The sequence below is a fragment of the Seriola dumerili genome, unplaced genomic scaffold (genome assembly GCF_002260705.1).
Source record: "Seriola dumerili isolate Sdu_G_001 unplaced genomic scaffold, Sdu_1.0 BDQW01000149.1, whole genome shotgun sequence".
Classification (NCBI taxonomy): Eukaryota; Metazoa; Chordata; class Actinopteri; order Carangiformes; family Carangidae; genus Seriola; species Seriola dumerili.
In genome coordinates this window covers 9,347,249-9,369,073 of record NW_019174404.1, presented here as the reverse complement: position 1 = coordinate 9,369,073, position 21,825 = coordinate 9,347,249, and the positions used below count along the sequence as shown (strand labels likewise).

At 40.7% G+C, this 21,825-nt stretch overlaps 1 protein-coding gene across 3 annotated transcripts in view; it reads left to right on the top strand.

The window, feature by feature from the left end:
• Positions 1-14,993, top strand: part of LOC111225371 (ribosomal protein S6 kinase 2 alpha) — a 48,078-nt gene extending 33,085 nt beyond the window's left edge. The window contains exons 1-23 of one of the 3 annotated variants that reach the window (XM_022750194.1): positions 391-476; positions 1,578-1,631; positions 3,020-3,124; positions 4,754-4,870; positions 5,019-5,100; positions 6,098-6,178; positions 6,322-6,401; positions 6,593-6,699; positions 7,739-7,776; positions 8,360-8,502; positions 8,633-8,703; positions 8,847-8,935; positions 9,083-9,147; positions 9,282-9,384; positions 9,683-9,813; positions 10,223-10,348; positions 10,512-10,601; positions 10,737-10,895; positions 11,496-11,657; positions 11,805-11,881; positions 11,978-12,095; positions 12,211-12,348; positions 12,687-14,993. In XM_022750194.1, coding sequence (XP_022605915.1) covers positions 435-476; positions 1,578-1,631; positions 3,020-3,124; positions 4,754-4,870; positions 5,019-5,100; positions 6,098-6,178; positions 6,322-6,401; positions 6,593-6,699; positions 7,739-7,776; positions 8,360-8,502; positions 8,633-8,703; positions 8,847-8,935; positions 9,083-9,147; positions 9,282-9,384; positions 9,683-9,813; positions 10,223-10,348; positions 10,512-10,601; positions 10,737-10,895; positions 11,496-11,657; positions 11,805-11,881; positions 11,978-12,095; positions 12,211-12,348; positions 12,687-12,809 — 2,301 coding nt within the window. In that variant the 5' untranslated portion in view covers positions 391-434 and the 3' untranslated portion in view covers positions 12,810-14,993. Of the gene's footprint in view, positions 1-390; positions 477-1,577; positions 1,632-3,019; positions 3,125-4,753; positions 4,871-5,018; positions 5,101-6,097; positions 6,179-6,321; positions 6,402-6,592; positions 6,700-7,738; positions 7,777-8,359; positions 8,503-8,632; positions 8,704-8,846; positions 8,936-9,082; positions 9,148-9,281; positions 9,385-9,682; positions 9,814-10,222; positions 10,349-10,511; positions 10,602-10,736; positions 10,896-11,495; positions 11,658-11,804; positions 11,882-11,977; positions 12,096-12,210; positions 12,349-12,686 lie in introns of those variants that run through there. The other 2 variants (XM_022750196.1, XM_022750195.1) reach the window with 2 other exon arrangements.
• The last annotated feature ends 6,832 nt before the right edge of the window (positions 14,994-21,825 follow it).

Sequence of the window (21,825 nt, the reverse complement as noted above, 5' to 3'; positions counted from 1 at the left end):
AAAGTGAATCTCTGCTTTGTTTGACCTCTCATCAGAGTTTGTAGACTTGTCGAGAACTGTTCTGTGCTCCGGTAACAGTCTCTTTTCCCCTCTCTTCCCCTCTCGCTCTACCACTCCCTGTCTCTGCCTCTTTTTACCAATGAGAAAAACACTTCTTAAGAGCCACTTCCTGCCCTTTCCTTCGACTCTATCCCCGACAAGTTTGCTGCTCGTGTCCATTTTTTATAACTTCACTTCCCATTTTTGTGTGTGTGTGTGTGTGTGTGTGTGTGTGTGTGTGCGTAAGCATGCAGATTTTGTCCGTGTCATTGTGGTATTGCATACTGAGTATTAGCTAATTCAGACAAAGCGGCTGTGTATTTGTAAGACAGCGAGGGTGACATTCTCTCTGACACCAAACAGCATCATTGACATGGAAATATCTGGACACAGACATGTGGAGGTTCTTATTCCGCACCAAAACCCACATGCGACAGGCAAGTGGCCACTTTTTCATGTGTGTTTGATGGGAAGTTATGTGCTTTGTGTATGTGTGTGCGTGTGTGTGTGTGCGTGTGTGTGTGTGTGTGTGTGTGTGTATATATATGTGTGAGTGCCGGTGGTGTACCGGGGTGGTGGATGTGATTGGGACTGGAGACTTGCCCAAAGCTTTAGGCAGCTGTGTGTGTGTGTGTGTGTGTGTGTGGTGTGATATTTTTGGAGGAGAGGAAGGGGTTTCATCTGTGAGGGTGGATGTGGAGCTGAGCTGCCATCTTCTCAGCTGTGAAGTGAGAGGAAACGCAGGAGGACATGTTTATTGTCCACCTCCTCTGACCCTAAAGCATAAACAGTTAGTTTTTGCTGGTAGGTTGAAGCTCAAACTTCTGTCCTTTCATTCTACAAGTGTGACTGATTTTGTTGGTAATCGAGGGACACACATTGTATTTCTGTGTGCTCAGTGATTTCATGCCCTAGTGTTCACCCCATGCATTGTTGCACTAAATAGTCATACACGCACGATAAAACTGAAACTGTTCAGCCAAAACCGCCTTAACACGTTGAAACAATATGTAGACTCATTTCAGTTTGCCGGAGTCTAGTGACTCTGTGCAGTATCTTCAAATGACACCACAGCTTATTTCTGGATGCTCCAAATTCTAGAAATTGCTGGCACCTTCATGTGTGATCAGTCAGATATGAAATTCAAAATTTGCTAAGCAGCAATCATGCAAGTAAACTCAGCTCCCCGCTGCTGCTGTATTGGAGTTATCGAGCAGGAAGGAAGTGAGATCGGTTCTAGAAAAGAGGAAGTGAGAACTAGGAGGGAAAAGAGGTTTCCTGTCACTAGTGTGATCACGATCATGCCCCTTTCTACCCTCCTCCCCTCTCTCTCTCTGTGTGTGCGTGTGCGTGTGTGTGTGTGCGTGCGTGTGTGTGTGTGTGTGTGTGTGTGTGCGCGTGGTGTACCTGTGAGGATAATTGTGTATTTGTGTCCACTACTTCTGTAGGGGAGGATACCTTTTTTTATTTTTCTTAATGTAAATACATACAGTATGTTCTCTGTAACCTATGTTAACACAACCATGCTCCCCTCCTAGCACCAGTCTCATATTACCTGGATAGAGAGGGACTTTGCCAATATTAGAGGCCAGGTAAGCTCTGACCACTTGTGCAGCTACTTTATGTCGGGTCAGTCTGCAGCTCCTTCCTCGCTGAGCAAACACACCCCAGCTTTACTGTTGCTTACGGTAACATGTCTGCATTTTATCCACTTCACTCTAATGCACTTTTTTTTCATTTTCATCCGTGGAAATTTAATTCAGCAATTTAAAAAAAAAAAAAAAAAAAATGGCTAAAAACAACCTCGCTCGAGTGCAATGCAGTGCAACGAAATGTTGGTGAAAGCTACGTCTGCTGAAAGCTCGATTATGCCACAGTTTGGTCAAGAGAGAAGTTGACTCATGCTCTGGTTTTAAATGGATGTGCAATGGCCTATTCTGTCTTACGTATTTGTAGAGAGCAATAAAGTGAGAGATGGAGGAAAGGAAAAGAGTAAGAGGGCACTTTAGGAGTGGTGAGGGCTTTTTTTAAGAGACAGGATGGGCAGGAATAGACTGTTATGAGAGGGAAGAGAGGGACATGCCTGGCCAGAGGCAGGAAAATCTCTGTCATCCGCAGGCAGTGAGATGTCTGAATCGTCACCTCAGCCTCCCCCCTTCCTCCAGCTTCTCACTCTGTTGAATTGTGGGTAAAGGGAAGTTGCACAGAGTTGGGTTTTGGAGTCAAGGTAGTTGTGGTAGCTGTGTTATTTTCAATCATGGGAGCAGAGAAAAAATCAATTTCCACCACTATTTCTTTTGTTGTTGTTGTTGTTGTTGTTTCATTCTCCCCCCCACCCCTCTCTCCCCCTCTCTCTCTCTCTCTCTCTCCTGCTCTCGCTCTCGCTTTCGCTCTCTCACTCTCTTGCTCTCTCTGCCGCAAGTGTGTGTGTGTGTGTGTGTGGCTGGCTGGGTGCAGGACTGTGAGAATAAGAGCAGGCTCTTCCTGCATGCTTTGGTTCCAGTTCACTTCAGATGCAGTCAGTCGCTGAGGACACACCAGGCTAATCAGACCAACACAGACAGAGAGAGAGAGAGAGAAGAGAGAGAGAGAGAGAGAGAGACAGAGAGAGAGAGAGGAGGAAGACAGAGGGAGGACAACAGCGATAATGGAAGAGAAAATGAAGATGAAGAGTTATTAAAAAATATAGCAGGAGGCCCCTGCAGAGAGAATAGATAAAGGGCAGAGGGTGAGAGATTTATTTTTTCTATATTAACCTGCGGTTCACAGAACTAATCCTAACATGGGTGCACAGATGAGTCTAAAGGGTGCTCGTGGCGAGATGAGGTGAGGTTTAAGGTGATTTATGTGAGGTAGAACGGTGTTTGTCTTGTTATGGACATGGGTAGGATGATAAAACAGTCTGAGAGATGCTGAGATGGAGAAGGACAGGAGAAAGTTCAGCCTGTTGAACTTTCTGACCCTCTACTTGTCCAAAAAGAACAAAGCGTCGGCCGGCAGCCCTGCTCTTTGTCACAGCTGCAGAACACCAGCTGCGACAGACAACAACAGCGACACTTTACCTGCACCAAGGAACCCCTGGACGGTAAAGTGACACCTCCTCATGTTGGCATCTTGATCAAATTTGAGTAGTCTCCACGGAGCTGTTAGTGGTGTTTTGATGTTTTTAAGCTGGGAAGTGGAATTGTATTATCACTGCAAAGACTTTGCTGTGCTACATGCTGTTATTGGTGGTTGTTTTTAAAAAACAATGTGCAGCTGAAAGCCTGCATGTTCAACTCTGGTTTCCTGTTGTCAAATAAAGTCCCAGGCTGTAGTGGTTTATGGTGTATTGTCGAAACTTTTATCATGTCGCCAGTGTTTTCATAAGTCTCTCAGTCTTACAGAATCATTTTTAAGGGCTGTATCTACTGATTATTTTTCATTAATCTGATCATTTATTTCTTCATCTCATCCATTGGTTCATATTTACAGTGTCAGAAAATAGTGCAAAATACCCCTCCTGACTTTTCACAGCAGGAAGTTGAAGCTGAATGTGGCATTTTTTGCTTGATGAATAACTTAAATGATGAATCATAAAAATTAGTTTTTAATTAACGAACAAATTAACCCAATAACTGATTAATCAAATAATAGTTTGATCTCAAATTAAAAAAAAAGAACACAGCTTCATATTTGTGGTGTTTTTATTTGAAAAATGCCGTATACGACTGTTTACGGTGAAGTTTGTAAAAAGAAAAAAAAAATCAATTTTGATATTTCAACTCTACTGTGTCAGTTGCACTGAGCATCAAGCCCATAGATTAAAATGTACTGTCTATAATTAGGTGCACATGATAATTGGCTAAATTGAAAGATGTCCTACTTTCCAGGCCCAAATTTTTCACATGAAACTCTGGAAGGAGCTGTGAACTTCCTGGTTTAAAAGCTGAAAAAAAATTTGTTTCCCACCAACTGCAAAGTTAAATTAAAAATGCAACCTACAGTGTAACCATAGTACTGTGCCTCGGTGTAGATCTGTGGTGTGAAACTCGGGAGATTATAAGCACAGAAGAAGTGAGTCTTGGTCTCTAGAAAAGCGACTTGTTGTTGTTGTTGTTATTGATGTTGATGCTTTGATACGGCTCTGTAGGGTGTTGATGAGTTTCGGTTAGGTTGACACCAGGTCAGACTCGGCAGCGTTCATGTGGTGGAGTTCTCACCAGTGCCAACAGTGCTCCACCCAAAAGTCTCAGAGCAAAGAGGCAAAATGAGGTTAAACAACTTTTATGTCCAAAAGTCCAAAAACAACAAATAAAATGAACCGTTGTTCTGCATTGCATTTTTTTTTTTTTTTTTTTTTTTTTTTTTTTAAAACAAGTGTGCAAGTGTCACAGTCATTTACTTCTATTTTATGTTGCAGTCATCATCACTTCCAGAAACCTCTTTAAAAAAAAAAAAAAAAAACACACACACACTGTACCCACTGAGTGTAATCGTTCATTCTTACACACACACACGTCTCTCTTTGCTCTGCTTCCTCTTTCTGAGCGTTTTATTTTGATGTACCGCTATTTACAGCAGGAGACACTCCTATGACACAACTGTGCTCTCTGATATCTTCTGTCCTTCGCACAGTCTTTACAATCACACAGTGTCCTTATTGTTTTACCCATTTGTTCAGTGTTCACTGACTGCCTTTATATTCTTTTCCCCTCTGTTTTGTACACTTCAGGAAGATGGAGACATCAAGGAGATCAACATTACCCATGTGGTCAAAGAGGGCTCAGAGAAGGCTGATGCCTCTCAGTTTGAGCTGCTCAAAGTTTTGGGACAGGGATCCTTTGGCAAGGTAACGCACATAACTCACAGCTTCTCTTTCTGCTGCTCCCTCTGCTCGTTTTTCTCCCTCTTTTGCGCTTTCACACTCTCAAACCTTCATCTGATATAACAGGGTTTCGTGGTGTGTGTGTGTTTTTTTTTTTTTGTACATATTGCAGGTGTTCCTGGTACGAAAGGTGACCCCTCCAGATGCCAACCAACTCTACGCCATGAAGGTCCTCAAGAAGGCCACACTCAAAGGTACAGTCGCATGTGAGGTGACTGAATGGTGTCCTCACAGTGGCACAGTTTAAAAGTCTTTGTCCTCACAAAAGGTTCCCATAACTGAAAGGTTTGAATTTTCATAACCCCCCCCCCCCTCCCCCCAACTGTGGTGAACCCCATCTGAACCGATCACCAGGTGCAGGAGAGTAGCTCTCACACATCTTCTTGTAGGGGGAAGCAGATGTTCCCAGATCAGTGTTCCCTCATCACTGCATGAATCACAGGTTCCAGCATCTGTAATGTGAGAATTTGCTGCCTCTCTCTGATTTTACATCTGTGCAAATTTTAAAAACGTTTTTGGGTTCAAGGCAGTTGGTCAGACAAAATAAGCAATTTCCAGCAAATCCACATAAATGGATGATGACAATAATCATTCGTTAGAGCCGTGTATTTATTGCCTTTTGTAGAGCTGTTTTTCTCAGCTCTGAGTTCATGTAGGGTGATTTTCAAAAAACTTTCTCTTTTACTCGGCTCATCTTCAGGTGGCAGGACCCTCACAGTTTCACGTAAATGACTGTATGCTTTTCCTGTAACTCAAAGGGAACTACACACAGTAACATGTTGGTATAGTGAGACCACCCACCGCTTGATGTGGGTTTTTCATCTTTGCATCTGGATGATGTTGTCATTCTTCTCAAAAAACATCAATGCATTTGTTCACATAGCCCCCCCAAATCCATGTGGTTAGTCTCAAATGTGCAGATTTTATTTGCATCTTTAAATTCTGACATGAGCATTTAGTGAGCTGTGGTGTAGGAATATACGACTGGATTCACTTTACTCACGTTCACTTACAACAGAGCGTAGTCAACAAAATCATTCTCCTGCTGACGACTCATCAACATGTATACGACAATGAATCGCTGTCTACTTGACTATAGACAACTGTGGGTTACAGTTCAAGTTATACTGTTAGTGTTAAAGGTTTATACACACACACACACTAAACTCTGTGTTCTTACTCACCCTTTAGTGAGAGACCGTGTGAGGACCAAGATGGAGAGAGACATCCTGGCAGATGTCAACCACCCATTTGTTGTCAAACTGCACTATGGTGAGTCAGCCTGGAGCTTTATTTCTCTTTACTTCCCAAAGCTAGAAAACATTTTATTGGATTTGTTGGAGAGGATTTTCTTCATTCATGTTTTCTGACTTACAGTTGAATCCAATTTGAATGAAAGTTGTGTGTGTTTGTAGCTTTCCAAACTGAAGGGAAGTTGTACTTGATCCTGGACTTCCTCAGAGGAGGAGATCTCTTCACCAGACTCTCTAAAGAGGTGAGAGTGATTAGATCCTGATGTTTTGCTGACCAGACTTTATTTCCTTCAGTCCACTTACAGTATATATCTTACTTGGTATTAAATATTTATCCAATTTTTCTCTGGCTCTAATGGTGTTATTCTTTTTCACTGTCATGCTGTGTTTGTGTGTGTGTGCGTACGTGCGTGCGTGCATGTGCGTCTCCCAGGTGATGTTCACAGAGGAGGATGTGAAGTTTTATCTGGCAGAGCTGGCATTAGGACTGGACCACCTCCACAGCCTGGGCATCATTTATAGAGACCTTAAACCTGAAAAGTAAGAGACTGCAACAGAAAAGGAATCATACACAAACCAAATGCATATTTGATGAACAATGGATATCTGGATCTGCCGGAGTCACGTGACATACGACAGCACCGCTGACCTTTCAATTAACCCAGTAAATATGTTAAAACGGCACCGAGCATCAGAGAGAATTCCTCAGAGATTATATAGTTTTTTACATTTGCAAAATCAAATCTCAGGAGAATCAATCCCCAACTGGAATAATACGTCAGCCGTGTGTGTTCTTGTAATCTTTATGGAAAAGCTTTTATTCCTGCTGCAGTGCTCTCTGAAGAGGCTTTTATTTGGAGTAATCTAATAAATGATGCAACAGCCAAGAACCTGGACAAACAGTGAACCATTTATTCAATGCTTAGTATTATATCCAAACCTATTTACTCTGTGATAGATACTTTAAAGGCACCTGGTGGAATTTTCCAGTTTGCTCTTTAAACATGCAGAACTATCATTCCTCACCACAATGTGTGTGTGTGTGTGTGTGTGTGTGTGTGTGTGTGTGTGTGTGTGTGTGTGTGTGTGTGTGTGTGTGTGTGTGTGTGTGTCTTTTAAGCACTAACAAACATTATGAATGCAAACCTACCTCACTGAACATTTGCAAATCCTTTTTAAGTATTGAACCATTCATTGTTTTACATCCACTTGCCGTCTTCTTTTCTCCATTTTAATTGCTGCTTTTTTACGGTACATTAGTGCCGCCGGCTGTTGATGTTCATTCGCCAAGCTCTGCTGTTCCCACGTGCTTGTGGCGTGAATGTGCACACAACACCATACAGATGGATTTTTCAGTCATTACTCCACAGTGCTGCTGGTGATCCAAAAAGTCAGCAAGAGTCCCTTTAAGTTGTAAATGTGGTTATTATATTTTGCGATAAGCCAGACTACAGCAGAGCAAAGCCACAGATAAAGGGAAGTTGAGTGTTAATTGGTACGAGTGTCTGCAGTGTGTGATGAAATGTTCAAACCTTCTTAGAGGTTCATTTTTCTTACATTTGACAATGTTTTCTTTCAGCATTCTCCTGGATGAGGAGGGCCACATCAAACTCACAGGTGAGGCTCCTGCTCCTACTTTTACACCCAGTCTCTCTACCAGGCACACACACTTTCTTCTCAGCAACCTTCTCGACCGTAATTACTCACCATGCGCTGACAGCTTTATCTCGCTGACTCACGATATCTGCATATTGGCCTGTATGTGTTCCCCAGGTTAATTATTACACTTTATCTTATCATTGTCCATAATCATGGCCATTTATTTACTCCGGGTCCTGTCGCCATCGAAGCAAAGGTGACCTTAGGACGCTTTAGGGAGGCAATATAACAAGTAATACTGATGAAGCCTCCGAGGGACAAACACAGACAAAGATAAAGTGTTGTAAGATGAAATATGAGATTTATCTTAAAGCTGCCTTTGCTTTGCAGATTAATGTCTGGGATCTTTTATTCACTTCATCATGTTGGTAATTGAAAATATGAACTGTGCTGTTACATAAGAGTCAAAAGAAGCCCGTTACTCAGCTCCAATATTAAGACACAGATTCAGATTGACAGAATAAAGTAGTACAGTATTGTAGGATGCTATATTCTGATGCTGTGTCGTGGTGCACTGACTGCACCTTCTGTATTTCTTCAGATTTTGGTTTGTGTAAAGAAGCCATTGATCATGAGAAGAAAGCTTATTCCTTCTGTGGAACCGTGGAGTACATGGCACCAGAGGTCGTCAACAGGCAGGGACACATCCACAGCGCTGACTGGTGGTCATTTGGAGTACTAATGGTAAAAATAAATAAATAAATAAATAAAAAATAAATCATCTTTTTGCCTTTTACATTGCTTTTAAGACAAGAGTAGTAAATGATTATTGTGTCTTAGATTGTAAATGCTTGTTGTGTGTCCTCTCTCCCAGTTTGAGATGTTGACAGGAGCGCTGCCATTTCAAGGGAAGGACCGCAAAGAAACTATGAACCTCATTCTGAAGTGAGTGTCCTCTGGATGGAAGGAGAATCTGACACAGAAGTCCGTTGTTGCATGCAGTAGCTATTGATAAAAAAAAAAAAAAAACGCTCACTTGATTTCTGGTGAAATAATTTAAGCTGGGTGTCGTCTGTCTCTCCCTGCAGGGCACGTCTGGGAATGCCTCAGTTCCTGAGTGCAGAGGCCCAGTCTCTGCTTCGGGCTTTGTTCAAGAGAAACCCTGCCAACAGACTGGGTTAGTATCAGATCATGAACATGACTGTCACAGATGGCAGCATATATGCTTGTCTGACACAGTTTCGTGGATGAAGGGTTGAGACCGGCCCTGTGTTTGGTCTTTGGTTGAGATTCATGCTGCTAAATGCGGATGTTTCGCTCACAGGATCTGGCGCCGACGGTGCAGAGGAGATCAAACGACACGGTTTCTTCTCCACCATAGACTGGAATGTGAGTGTGTGACTGTTAATAATATTTGAATATATGCACAGTGAAAAATAAAATGAGAGGCTTTTCATTTAGAGCAGCCGTGGTACTCTGTGCTCACCTGTATGGTGTGAGTGAAGGTCTTTTATTCCTTTCAGAAACTCTTCAGGAGAGAAGTCAAGCCTCCATTCAGACCAGCAGTGGCGCGTCCGGACGATACTTTCTACTTTGACTCTGAGTTCACCTCCCGCACCCCTAAAGGTCAGAGGTCAAAGCTGAGAGTTTGACTGTGCTGATTTATGAAATGACTCTGTCTATTTCCTGTCAGGTTTTTCCTCCCTGAAAGCAGTTCAGTGGAAGCTGAAAAAACAAATCAATACAGGATTATGTTTATTTAAAGGAGACACAATTAATTAATGACTGGTGGCAACAAAAATAAAACGCAGTAACACTTAATTATAACAGTGCTTGTTAAAAAATACCTAGTTTGAAAGTGTGGTTTATTGTGGCTTCTTTGTCTCTCTTTTTCAACACGTGACCTTGCATTATTATATTACAGATTCTCCTGGCGTGCCGCCGAGTGCCGGAGCTCACCAGCTCTTCAGAGGCTTCAGTTTCATCGCGTCGACTCTGTTGGAAGAGGAAGGCTCAGTGGAGCCAGTGCAGCCTCCACCACATCCAGTGGTCCAGGTCAGACTGCAGCTAACTGTAGCAGTGTAACTGTTCACACACAGCACAGCGTGTTGTTATATAGCAGTTGTCGTGTCGGTTCTCGCGGGTGATGACGGGATGGAGGAGGGAAAGACAGGCATATGCAGATATGTGTAAGGTGTGTGTGAGGCAGAGAGGAAGAATAAGGGAATGACGTGGCATCAGATCCTGTTTGACGCCTGGCAGGAGCAGGAATTAGCTGCACGTGGTAGACTGAGACAGTTTTTACAACCAGAGAGAGAGAGAGGGAGAGACAGAAAATGTTTCTAGAAATGGATTCAACTGCCTCCCGAAAAACCTTCAGCATTCCTCCGGCTTGTCGGCTCTGTCAGTCCGTCACGCCTCCCCACTCACGGACTCTCTTCAAATTTCAAATCTTCCTCTGCAGCAGTTACACGGGAAGAACCTGCTGTTCAGCGACGGCTACGTATTGAAGGAAGATATCGGCATGGGCTCCTTCTCTGTCTGTAAACGATGTATCCACAAGGCCACCAACACAGAATATGCTGTCAAGGTAGCAACACACGCTACGCATACAAACTACACAGAACAATAACTGCTCTGACTGTTATTTCAGCAATTTTGGCATACCGCTCAAGGACAGATGCTAAATCATTTTAGATATACTTTATTTGTTAAAATGAGAGCTTGGTGTGACTGTGACTTGTGATTGACAGATGATTGACAAGACCAGTACAGACCCCTCTGAGGAGATAGAGATTCTACTTAGATATGGGCAGCACCCCAACATCATAACACTGAAGGATGTGAGTATAAAAACGCACATTTTTCATCACACTATTGTTTGCCTCGGGTGTTAAGTGCACTGAACGTCACAGTTGGTGATGTGATAATGTGATAATGTGTGTGTGTGTGTGTGTGTGTGTGTGTTTCCGTCTCAGGTGTACGATAACGGTAAGCAGGTGTTCCTGGTGACCGAGCTGATGCGCGGCGGCGAGCTGCTGGATCGGATCCTCAAACAGAAGTTCTTCTCGGAGAGAGAGGCCAGCGCTGTGCTTCACACCATCACCAGGACTGTAGAGTACCTGCACTCACAGGGGGTGAGGACCACCAGCACTAGCTCCTTACTCCTGAGTCCCTTATTCCTTATTGATGGTGACTGATGAACTTATTAATCACAGGAAGTTTCACTTTGTTGGAGTTCAGTTTGCGCTTGGCTGATTTATCCAGGTTCCTGACTGAAACACCTCTTTAGTGTCTTGGATTTGTTTCCTTTTTATTTAAAAAAAATCATGTTATAAAACATGTGTCGATCTTCAATTTGAGCATTAAAAAATGAGTAAGCATCAGGTTGAAAAAGTAAATATACAAAAATCAGAATCAAAAACAGATTTTAAGAAATACAATTTGCAATGCATCATTTAAAAAAAATAATGATTTGTTTTTTTGATTTGTTTTTTTGCTTGGAGGTGCATATAGTATACTTCCCATTTTGCTCTTTACCTTTTTATTACATGAAGATTTCTAAACTGTGGACCTCAGATCCTGTAAACCACAGTGTCACAATGTTTTCACAGCAGCAAACACAACGTTTAGGTGCATGTGGGCATAAAATCTGGTAACTTTATGTGCTCCTGTTTAAAAAAGAAAAAAAAAATTCCTCATTTTATTCTTCCCTCCTGTGCGCTCTTGTTCTCCAGGTGGTGCACAGAGACCTGAAGCCCAGCAACATCCTCTATGTTGACGAGTCAGGAAATCCAGAGTCAATCAGGATCTGTGACTTCGGCTTTGCTAAGCAGCTGCGTGCCAACAACGGCCTGCTGATGACCCCGTGCTACACTGCTAACTTTGTGGCACCTGAGGTGAGCCGGTCTCATGCAGTCAGTCTTGTACTCTTAAGGCTGAAGGAACTGTCTCTAGTTTAAACTGAAAACCGTGACTGATGAATTGAAACATGACAGTGTCAGACACTGAAATAAAATGTGCGACTATCTCTGACTATATTAAAGGTGTTGAAGCGTCAGGGTTATGATGAAGGATGTGACATCTGGAGTCTGGGAGTCTTACTGTACACCATGCTGGCCGGGTAAATAGAAACACTCAAACTCTCGTCTGAAACCGATTTCTATCTCTCACTGCCCGTCACATTCACTCTATCATCTGTCTACTTTTCTGTCGCCAGTTTTACTCCATTTGCCAACGGACCCGAGGACACCCCCAATGAGATCCTGAACAGGATAGGCAACGGTCACTTCAGCCTGACCGGTGGCGACTGGGACACTGTGTCTGATGCGGCCAAGGTAGAGCTCGAACACCTGACTAACGGCTCTTTCTTTCTCCCATTCCTCAGAGATTACCACAGTCTCCCCCTCCTGTCCCTTTGCACCGTTCATATTCAATGTGTGTTCCCTTTAGGACCTTGTGTCCAAGATGCTTCATGTGGATCCTCATCAGAGGCTGACTGCTAGGCAGGTCCTCAAGCACCCCTGGATTGTTCAGAGAGACAAACTACCCAACAGTCAGCTCCCTCACCAGGACCCCAAGCTGGTCAAGGTAATACAGTCACAACAGTTAAGGTTTTTGAGTTACAGTGGTGTCATATGAATTTGGATTGAAAGTTAAAAATTCCACTTTTCAGACTTTATAGACATTTTGAACTTTTTAAAATGCATCACACATTATGTTAAGCATTAAAAAAAAAGCTGATGTAGACAGAGAACAATAAGGTAAAATAAATTGGAAATTGGAATTTGGTTGTGTTTTAATAAAGCCAATAATTACTCAATAACATCGAAAATGTTTTCTGGTTATCAGCCTATCCTATACCCAAATTCTGGATAGTTACAATGGTTATTTTTGGACACAATCACCACGTTGCTGTTTATGCACAGGGTGCGATGGCGGCCACCTACTCTGCCCTGAAGAACTCCCAACCAACTCCGGAGCTCAAACCCATCGAGAGCTCTTTCCTAGCCCAGAGGCGTGTCAAGAAGCTTCCCTCCACCTCCCTGTAGAGACTCAAAACAACCAGTCATCTCACTGGAGACCGACCAAAACCGCACCTCCTGGCTCCAAACCACCCGGTCATCTTGCTCGGGGACTCACTGTCCACTCGTCACTACCAGCCAAGGAACACTGACTGTGGTCCTGCCCCCCCCCATTCTTGTGACCTCAGTTGTCCTGCTCTTGCTATCATCCTTGTTTGGGCTCGTCAAGCTGCTGTTAGCCTGTTAGTCTCCTTGGACTAGGAAAAGATCGTGAAGATGGATGGGAGCGATGAGGGCAAAAAAAAAAAAAGGAAAGAAAAATATGGGTGCAGGTTTTCTTTGATGTATTAGTGCCGTGTGGCTGTACGTGTGATTGAGTGTGTGTGTGTGAGAGAGTGTGTTTGTGCATGACCTGCCACAGAGTGGATGCAGCCACGTTTTCGATTGTGACAAAGAAAGTTTTCTCTCCTCATCGTTGCTGTAACCGGTTGTCATTCAGCTTGCTGCACGCCTGTCTGTCTGCCTGTTTCGTTGTCCGTCTCCCTGTTATTTTTGTAAAGTTGATGAGCTTTATATTACCGGTTGTGCTGCCAAATCAACCTGTGCCGACAGCACAAAACCACAGTACTGTCCAACTGCTGTTAAATGTTTTTGAAAGAGCATTATTAATATGAATATGAAACATTTCTGCCATAAATGCCTCTTTGGCTTTGGTACAGCCAGAATATGGGGATTCTGGAAAATGTCAAATGCTGATGTTTTGGTCAATGTCAATCTATGCTTGTATTTTGTTTTACAGAGAGCGAGTGTGTGTGTGTGTGTGTGCGCGTGTGTGTGTGTGTGTGTGTGTGGAGGGGGGGTGTCAGTTGCATGACTTGCAGTGTGGGTGTGTGTGTGAGTTTATGTTCTGTCTCGCTGGATGCTGCAGGGTCATGTGCATGGTCCGGTGACGTGATGATGTCATGTGGCTTCCTCGTTTCTCTCCTCTCCCTCTTTCTCTGCTTGGTCCATCTGCTGGCAACCATTTGAGATGTCTGTTATTTTTATTACTACAAAAACTAGTAAAATAGGTGGCTTTCTGTGAAAGAAAACTTGCCCAAGGAACAATGTGGCATGTTAAAATTCTATATCTGCTTTGTTTTCCTGTTTTTTCCAGTTTCTTTTTTTTTTTTTTTTTTCCACTGTGTTTCTTGGATAATGCATATCGGATGCTGTTTCCTGTGTTGGCTGCTTTTGTTGTTGATTTGTTTTTTTTCTTTTTGTCCAAAGAAAGTGGTAATTTAAAATAGTGAAAGACATGCTGAGCACATCACAGTCTGTGGACGTAACGCCATACAGGTCTCTTCTTCTGTTTTCAAAGTGTAAGGAGGAAAGGCTGGCTGTTGTCTTTATGGAATCGAGCTCTCAGAGGCAGCCTCTCTCTCCCCCTTAAATTCTCTGTCAAGTCACTGGTTGTTAATATCACACAGACCTACTCTCGGTGTGGAGTATCTTCACCAGTATTGTGTTGAACTTTTTTTTTTTTTCCATTCATGATCTTTGAATTTCCATTCATGCTGTTAATTGGCTGACTTGTTTTCATTTTTATGAACACTGAATTCGAGACACCCTGAAGAATAGTAAAAGTGTGCGTCATTGTAAGTAGCTTCATAGGGTAGGTCCTGCTTTCAGCTCAGTGCCTAGGCCTACAGGTGAGGCAGAATGTCTTACATGGAAAACGTGTGAAAACAAACCAAGCAGCCAGAAGATACTCCGCACGTGTAGAAGAGAAGACCTGTGTGGCTAGATAATCTATGAACCAGCTGTCTTACCTCAAAAGGGATCAAAGTTATATTATAATTCTTGTTTGGTGGCAAAACTCTCCCTCCTTTGACTAAATTTATGGTAAGATGTTATTGTATGATAAAGATGAAGATTTTTATATCTTACAAATATTAAAAAATTCAGTTGCTACGACAAACTGTCTCTCTCGTTCTGTTTTAGTTGTGTCTTAAATGAGGACTCCAGTGATTATTAATATTACACTTCCATAGAGTTAGGGGACTCACAATTGACAGATTTGATCCAAAAGTGCTGGATCCTACATTTCCCATAATCCAAACAATAGCATCAAGAGCACCAAGAACACCTCCATCCTTCAAACTCCACAACCTAAACATATCACAAAGGCTTTCTGTTAACAATTTCTCTAAAGCCACAGAGGACATTTTACTACAGGCTGAGGAGTACGACTATTATGAATGAAAACGTTTTCCCATTTACTCTGTGACATGACTATGGCTCCATGACTTTCCTTCTTGTAGGCCCGGTCTAAGTTAATGATTGTTGATTGATTGTTTATGTTCTCAGGATGTATAGTTCGATACATTGTATTGGTATCCGCAATCATGTTGACCTTGTTAAGTGGATTGGGTATTGGCTATGACATTAGTCAATAGATATCAGTTATCAACTCTCATTGTAAAGTCCACCATCTAATAAATTAATTTAGTGACTGCAATTTGCAGACTAATTTTATTCCAGAAAAATGAACCCAAGTTAAGTTATCAGCACTGGTAGTGGACTGGTTCATCCCCCTTATGTGCCTGTTAATCTGAGCTTCAACTCCTGCCTTCTTGTTGGCCCACAGCCTGGTGTGTTTCCTCTGCTGGTCACTGGAGGGAGACAAAGTGCAAACTTGTTTTCATGTAACACTAAAATGAATCCGTGCCCACCTACTTAAATGCTTTTCTGTCAAAGCACTAAGTTCTTATCACGACTGATGCAGCAGTCTCTTCTTTACTGTTCATTCAACCACTGTTTTATATTTTTCCTTTAAATGTGGTAACCTATCTATGAAAAGAAAAAAATTACTCCCCCTTTTTTAAAAAAAAAAAAAAAAAACCCAGCTACACACAACTACTGCACATTTTGTTCCTTTGATAAAAAAGTACAGGAAGGAGTCTACATCTGTTGAGTAAATTCTTGTTAATGTAAATTGATTTATATTTATACATGCATGCAGTGACAGATTACAATATCTGCATGTAAATGACTTTCTGCTTCAGCGCCTCTCCATCTGTCTCTTCTTGCCTGTAGCATTGAAACTGTCATCTTATCCATCTCCTCCTCCTCATGTTCTTTCTCTCCTTCCAGCAAACACTCCCACAACAATGAACCGTTACAGCAGATTCTGCTTTACAGTATTAACTTGTAGTATCACCACATACCTCTACCTGCTGCTGTGTCTCTCTGTATGCACAGCCACGCTCACTTACATAACAGTCACACAGTAACTGCTGCGTCTGCTTTGTCCTGACATGCTTTGTGCTAAAATTATGCACCATCCATAGAGAGAGATGCAGTCTTAACTTATTTATACACGGACACATGTTCATACTTTGATATATTCCCACTGGGCTCTGTTCCCTGCACTCTGACGTCATCGTGCCAGTAACTCACACTGCAATGAATGACTTCCTGCTCTTGCGCACACACACACACACACACACACACACATATATATACATACAGACTGACTGAGTCAGCCTGCAGCAGCAGAAAGAATCTACTGATATTGATTACAGAACAGCGGAAAAACCAGCACCATCATCACCATCTGTCCCCCGTCTCGGAAGAGAAGAAAGTGGTGCAGTTTTTACCCAGGTCCTGTCTCCTCAGTTTAGCAGAGCTGTTTGCTGAAGCAGCTCTGCTCAAATGGAGGCTGAATTGTCTTAGTTTTTAACAGTAAGAGTGTGTGGGGGTGTGTGAGAGTGGATGCAGATACTTTTCTGATCTGAGCTGTAAAAGGGATACTGGCCAGGGCTGAATAATTTAGTAGAATTCCTCTCTATTTTAGGAGCTCTTGTGATGTAGTGTCTATTTTCTTTTTTTGTTCTGGCTGATGTGAGTTATGGTTGTGATGTGCTCCTGAGGTTCTGTTACAATGCATATGCAAAGCCTAAGACTAACAATTAATCTCACTCTTGCTCTCTCTCCAGTACATGTCTCCAAGGGTAATTTATCATTTTTACAGCAACAAAATGGTCACCAGTAATTCATTCTAACCCTGCACACGTACGCAAACACAATACTAGGTTTTTCTACATACAACTCACGCTGCACAATTCATACTGGGGGTAAATTATGCTTGTGGACCTGTCATCCAGTTGCCTGCTACATGTGATATATAACATGGTACATGCAATTTATATAATAATAGCCGTAGCAGCTATGAAGGTTACTCTGTGTTGAACAACAGGACTGCTGCTGCAGAATCCCAGAAGTGCAGCATTTTCTCATAACATTTCTCATTGTCCTCGATGCTTATGTATAGAAATAATAAATTATATGATAATAATAAAAAATAATACAATTTTACAAAATATCTGGACTGTGTCTGACACATTATTTATTATTTAGTGTTTCCAATAAGCTCCCAATGTTTCAAAGAGGTCTCCCTTTTTTCAGGCCTCTAGAAGTTACTTGATGTAGTCTGTATTTACCATTGATCTTACACACACATCCAGTCTTTGATGAGTGTGTGTGTCTAGACTAATACCTTGGATGCCCATAAACATCCTCTTCCTATCACCATATCAGCAGTACATAAAGCGGAAATGTGAGCGAAATATTGAACCATATCGAGTGGGCGCTAGCCCAGGACAGAGAAGAAAGAGAGGATGTAAAGCTCTGATTGGAGTCCAAAATAAAGATTTTTATATTTTTACAATCCTTTTAATTTAGCTATTATAAAATAATTATACATGACAGTGAATGTATATTTCATGTATTAGATTAGAGGGTATAATCATAACATAACATTTTTCTTAATAACCAAGTAATGGGTAAGAAACCAATTCCATTTTTGATGTATGTGGGTGGCAGCTGTTTCCTCATTCTCACCTCTGCAATTCACACTTTATTTACTAAAACCTGATGATGTAATCTTTCAGTATATCTACTGTTAAACTACACCCCAGCTAACATGCAGTTCTGCAGCTGCACACTACACTCTACAGTGATGTTAAATACGGCCTGCGTAGGGAAAGACTCAGCCATTTTAACCTAAAACAAACATGACAGCATAGGCACACACTGATTCTGTCACTCCTCCACCTGTGCACATACAGATTAAAGTAATCTGGACCGAAGGGTGCAGCATGAGAGATTGAGAACAGGATTTCATCACAATTGTAGCTATAAAGGGAAAGGAGAGAATGGATGGTGGAATGGGAGGAGATAATTGTATTTTGGAAGGATTAAACACTCAAACACTTCAGTTATTTCTGCATCCTCGATGAACAGACAACTTGTCTCGTGTGGGTGTCTACTGTGTGTGCTTGTAAATGCAAAAGAACGTGTCCAATTACGCTTGTTTGACTTTGTCATAACAAAACAGTTTGTTGGTTAAGCATCCCTGTATTTGCAGGCAGGCCAAGTCCTGCTGCTCAAGATGTTGCCAATGATGATGGCAATCTGTGTGTGCAGCTCTGTAGGCACCATGTGGGATTAGTTCAGAGTGAGTGGATTTTAACTGCAGGATGTTGCGCAACCAACAGTCTCTTCCAAAAACGGGCATCATGTTAAAAAATTACTCTACTGAAACATCTTGCCTTGATCTCTAAAATCTTCACTTACTCAAGCAGTCATGTTGATGGTGAGCAACTGCATAAATCTAAGGGAACTTGTGGAACACGTGCATGTAAATTATTATCACGTTCTCTGTGCTGCACCAAATGACCCTAGTTCAACTTTTAGTGGATTTTCTACATGTATAGTAATAGTAATAATAATAACAATAATTATTATTATTATTATATTTAATATTATGCAAAATTAAAGCATCTTAATGAAATTTTTAATAATTCAAAAATGTGTAGATTAACTTTATTGACATGCTTTATTCTTATTTATCTTTATAATGTACCTTTTTTTTTGACTTCCTTTCTGGAGCACAATTATCTTTTCTTCCTTTTGCTTCCCTCTCTTTGTAATTCTCTGCCTGTCTCTCTCTACTCTCTGGAAATCACTAGAGCTAAAAGCAGGGAGAGAGCAGTCAGTGCTATTACTAATGCAATGCCATTCCTGAGATCAAAACAAAGAGCTGAGTGAATACTCAAATATGCAGGCATATGGACAGGCACACCTCTGACCTGCTAAAAGCCTAAGTGTTTTGACTCACTCTGAAGGCAGTTATTTAAAATACCACATCTTAGTGCCCCAAATACACCAGTGTAACCCTTTTTTAATTGTGTGGTCCTCAAAACAGAGAGTACGCTATAGTTGTGGGGACCAAAATGCTGGACCCGACAAGTTTAAATGGCTTTCTGAGGGTCAAGGGCGTAGGTTTGGTCTCAACAGTGGTAAGGAAGCAACAACCCCGCCACCCCTCCAAAACAAAGAGACTGACTTTTTAATGCAGTCAACCAAACAGTTTAATAACATATAAGATCTGAATTTACATTCAGGAATGGCACATACACAAATGTTATATATGTACACGTTTTGAATTTCCATATATGTATTTAAAGTATAGCTTATGTAAAAATTACATCTGAAACCGGCTAGAAATTGGAAAATGATCACATAGTGACATATATGTCTAGCTAAAAGAAAAATATATTTTAGTATGTCTGTTTATATTATTGATAGTAGTAAGGCATAAAAACGTTGTAGTAGAGTAAGGCATAAAAAGGCATAAAAACGGTATTGTATAGTAAGGCATAAAAAGCTCATAGGATATAGTATATAGGAAAAGTATAAGAAGGCATAAAAACATCATAGTATACTAAGACATAGAATAGTGTAAAGTTGTGTTACATGCATATAACTTTTACTTTAGAATATAGGTAATGCTTGACTGTATGTAAATGAAGGACACTGATGTATGTAGGACACATCTGGAGGTCCTGGTTATACTGATGAATGTTTGTGTTTGCTTATATGGTTAGAGCCCCACAGATGGAGAATGATCTCAGGAGCTCTGCAGAAGGACGCGTAACAGCTCAGAGGCCCAACGGACATGAAGATCTCCAGATGAACATCTTCTTGTCACGCATATCAGAGAGCAAAACACCAAACAGACAGTTGAACATTTTTAATTCAAAAAGACACCTTGGTCTGCCATGTACTAGTTCTGTCCTTTTATGAAAATATAAAATGAGCCACACTGAAATAAATCTGGGTGGTCCGATTGTCATTCAGTCATAAGAATTCATCTTTTCAATAGGGCATTAAAATTCACAAAAGATATTATAAAGTAGAAAGGCATAAAAATTCATAAAAACCTCATAGTATAGTAAGGCATAAAAAGTATTAAAAACGACATAGTATATAAGGGCATAAGGGTCAGAAAGAGGTCATAATATAGTAAAGCATAAAAACTTCATACATAGTAAGGCATAAAAAGTAAAAAGCTACATAGTATAGTAAGGCATAAAAAGTCAAGAATATGACATGTAATGAGACATAAAAAGTCAAAAAAATGTCAAAATATATTGAGACATGAAAAAACAAATTAGTAGTAAGGCATATAAATGTCATATTATAGTAATGCATAAAAATGTCATATTGTAATAAGGAATAGTAAAAAGGTGTGAAAACGTCATAGTATAGTAAGGGATAAAAAGTCATGACTACGACATAGTATAATTAGTCATAAAAACACCATAGTATAGTAGGGTATGAAAAGTCATAACAACGACAGGATACTGAGGCATAAAAAACCATAAAAATGTCATACTACAGTAAGGCATAAAAAGTCATCAAAATGACATGGAATAGAAAGGCATAAAAACGGCATAGTATAGTAAGGTATAAAAACGGCATAGTATAGTAAGGCATAAAAAGTCTTAAAAATAACATAGTATAGTAAGACATAAAAACGGCACAGTATAGTAAGGTATAAAAACGGCATAGTATAGTAAGGCATAAAAACATGATAGTATAGTAAGGCATAAAAAGTCACTAAAATGTCGTAGTATAGTAAGGTATAAAAACGGCATAGTACAGTCAGGCATAAAAAGTTACGAAAACGTCATACTGCAGCAAGGCATAAAAAGTCATCAAAACGTCATAGTATAGTAAGGCATAAAAACGTCATAGTATAGTAACACATAAAAAGTCATGAAAACGACATAGTATAGTATGGCATAAAAAGTCATAAAAATGTCATACTAGAGTAAGGCATAAAAAGTCATCAAAACAACACAAAGGAGAAGAGATGGGGTTAGAGGAGTTAGATTTATTCTTATATTATATGTTGTTCTGCTATGATCTTTCATATGCCGACTAACCGGCTTGTAGAGCACAAAGAACTATAATTCGTATGTGCTTGATGTATCTATGTCTGTACTAATTTACTTAGGTACAGGTTGCTACTCAAGATGTTATGTGTAGTGTTCGACTGTTATTACCGTGTACGGCTTTGCATGTAAAAGTCATGCTAACGCTTCATGGTACTTTTTATTCCTTGGACTTTTTACACACTGATTATACATTGTTCACTATTCATAGCCTGTAACTAATTAACTAGCCATATTGTGAGATTGTGTCTTTAGCATGCTCAACTTGTTTCATTCCACTTGCCGCTTTGTTTCGCTCCTTGTAGGTACGTCTGGCACACACGCGTATACACAGTATGAGTGATTGCATTTAATTCCTTAACTTACCGGACAGCTCACAGATGTACCGCATCTTTTGATAGCGTTTAGTTATTGCATAAAAGTGATCCGTGAACAACAGTGGCTCGGATGTTTTTACTTTGTATTGTTCATGATGCGCCCACTGGACATGGAAACAGTGTCCTTAAAACTTACTAAACAAACTCTTTAGGTATAATAGGCAAGTATATCGTATTATGCAAACTCGCATATTTATTACAGTATATTTGAGCCATGTACATCATAATTTAATTACTAATGGGAATATCAGGTTTTTAAGAAAACTCGATTGGATTATATGTGATTGTCATAATATTTACAATACAACTTAACTACTGACATTTTAATAGTAAAATACTGACCACCTTGCATTTTATGGTCCAAAGTAATCTCCTTATTCA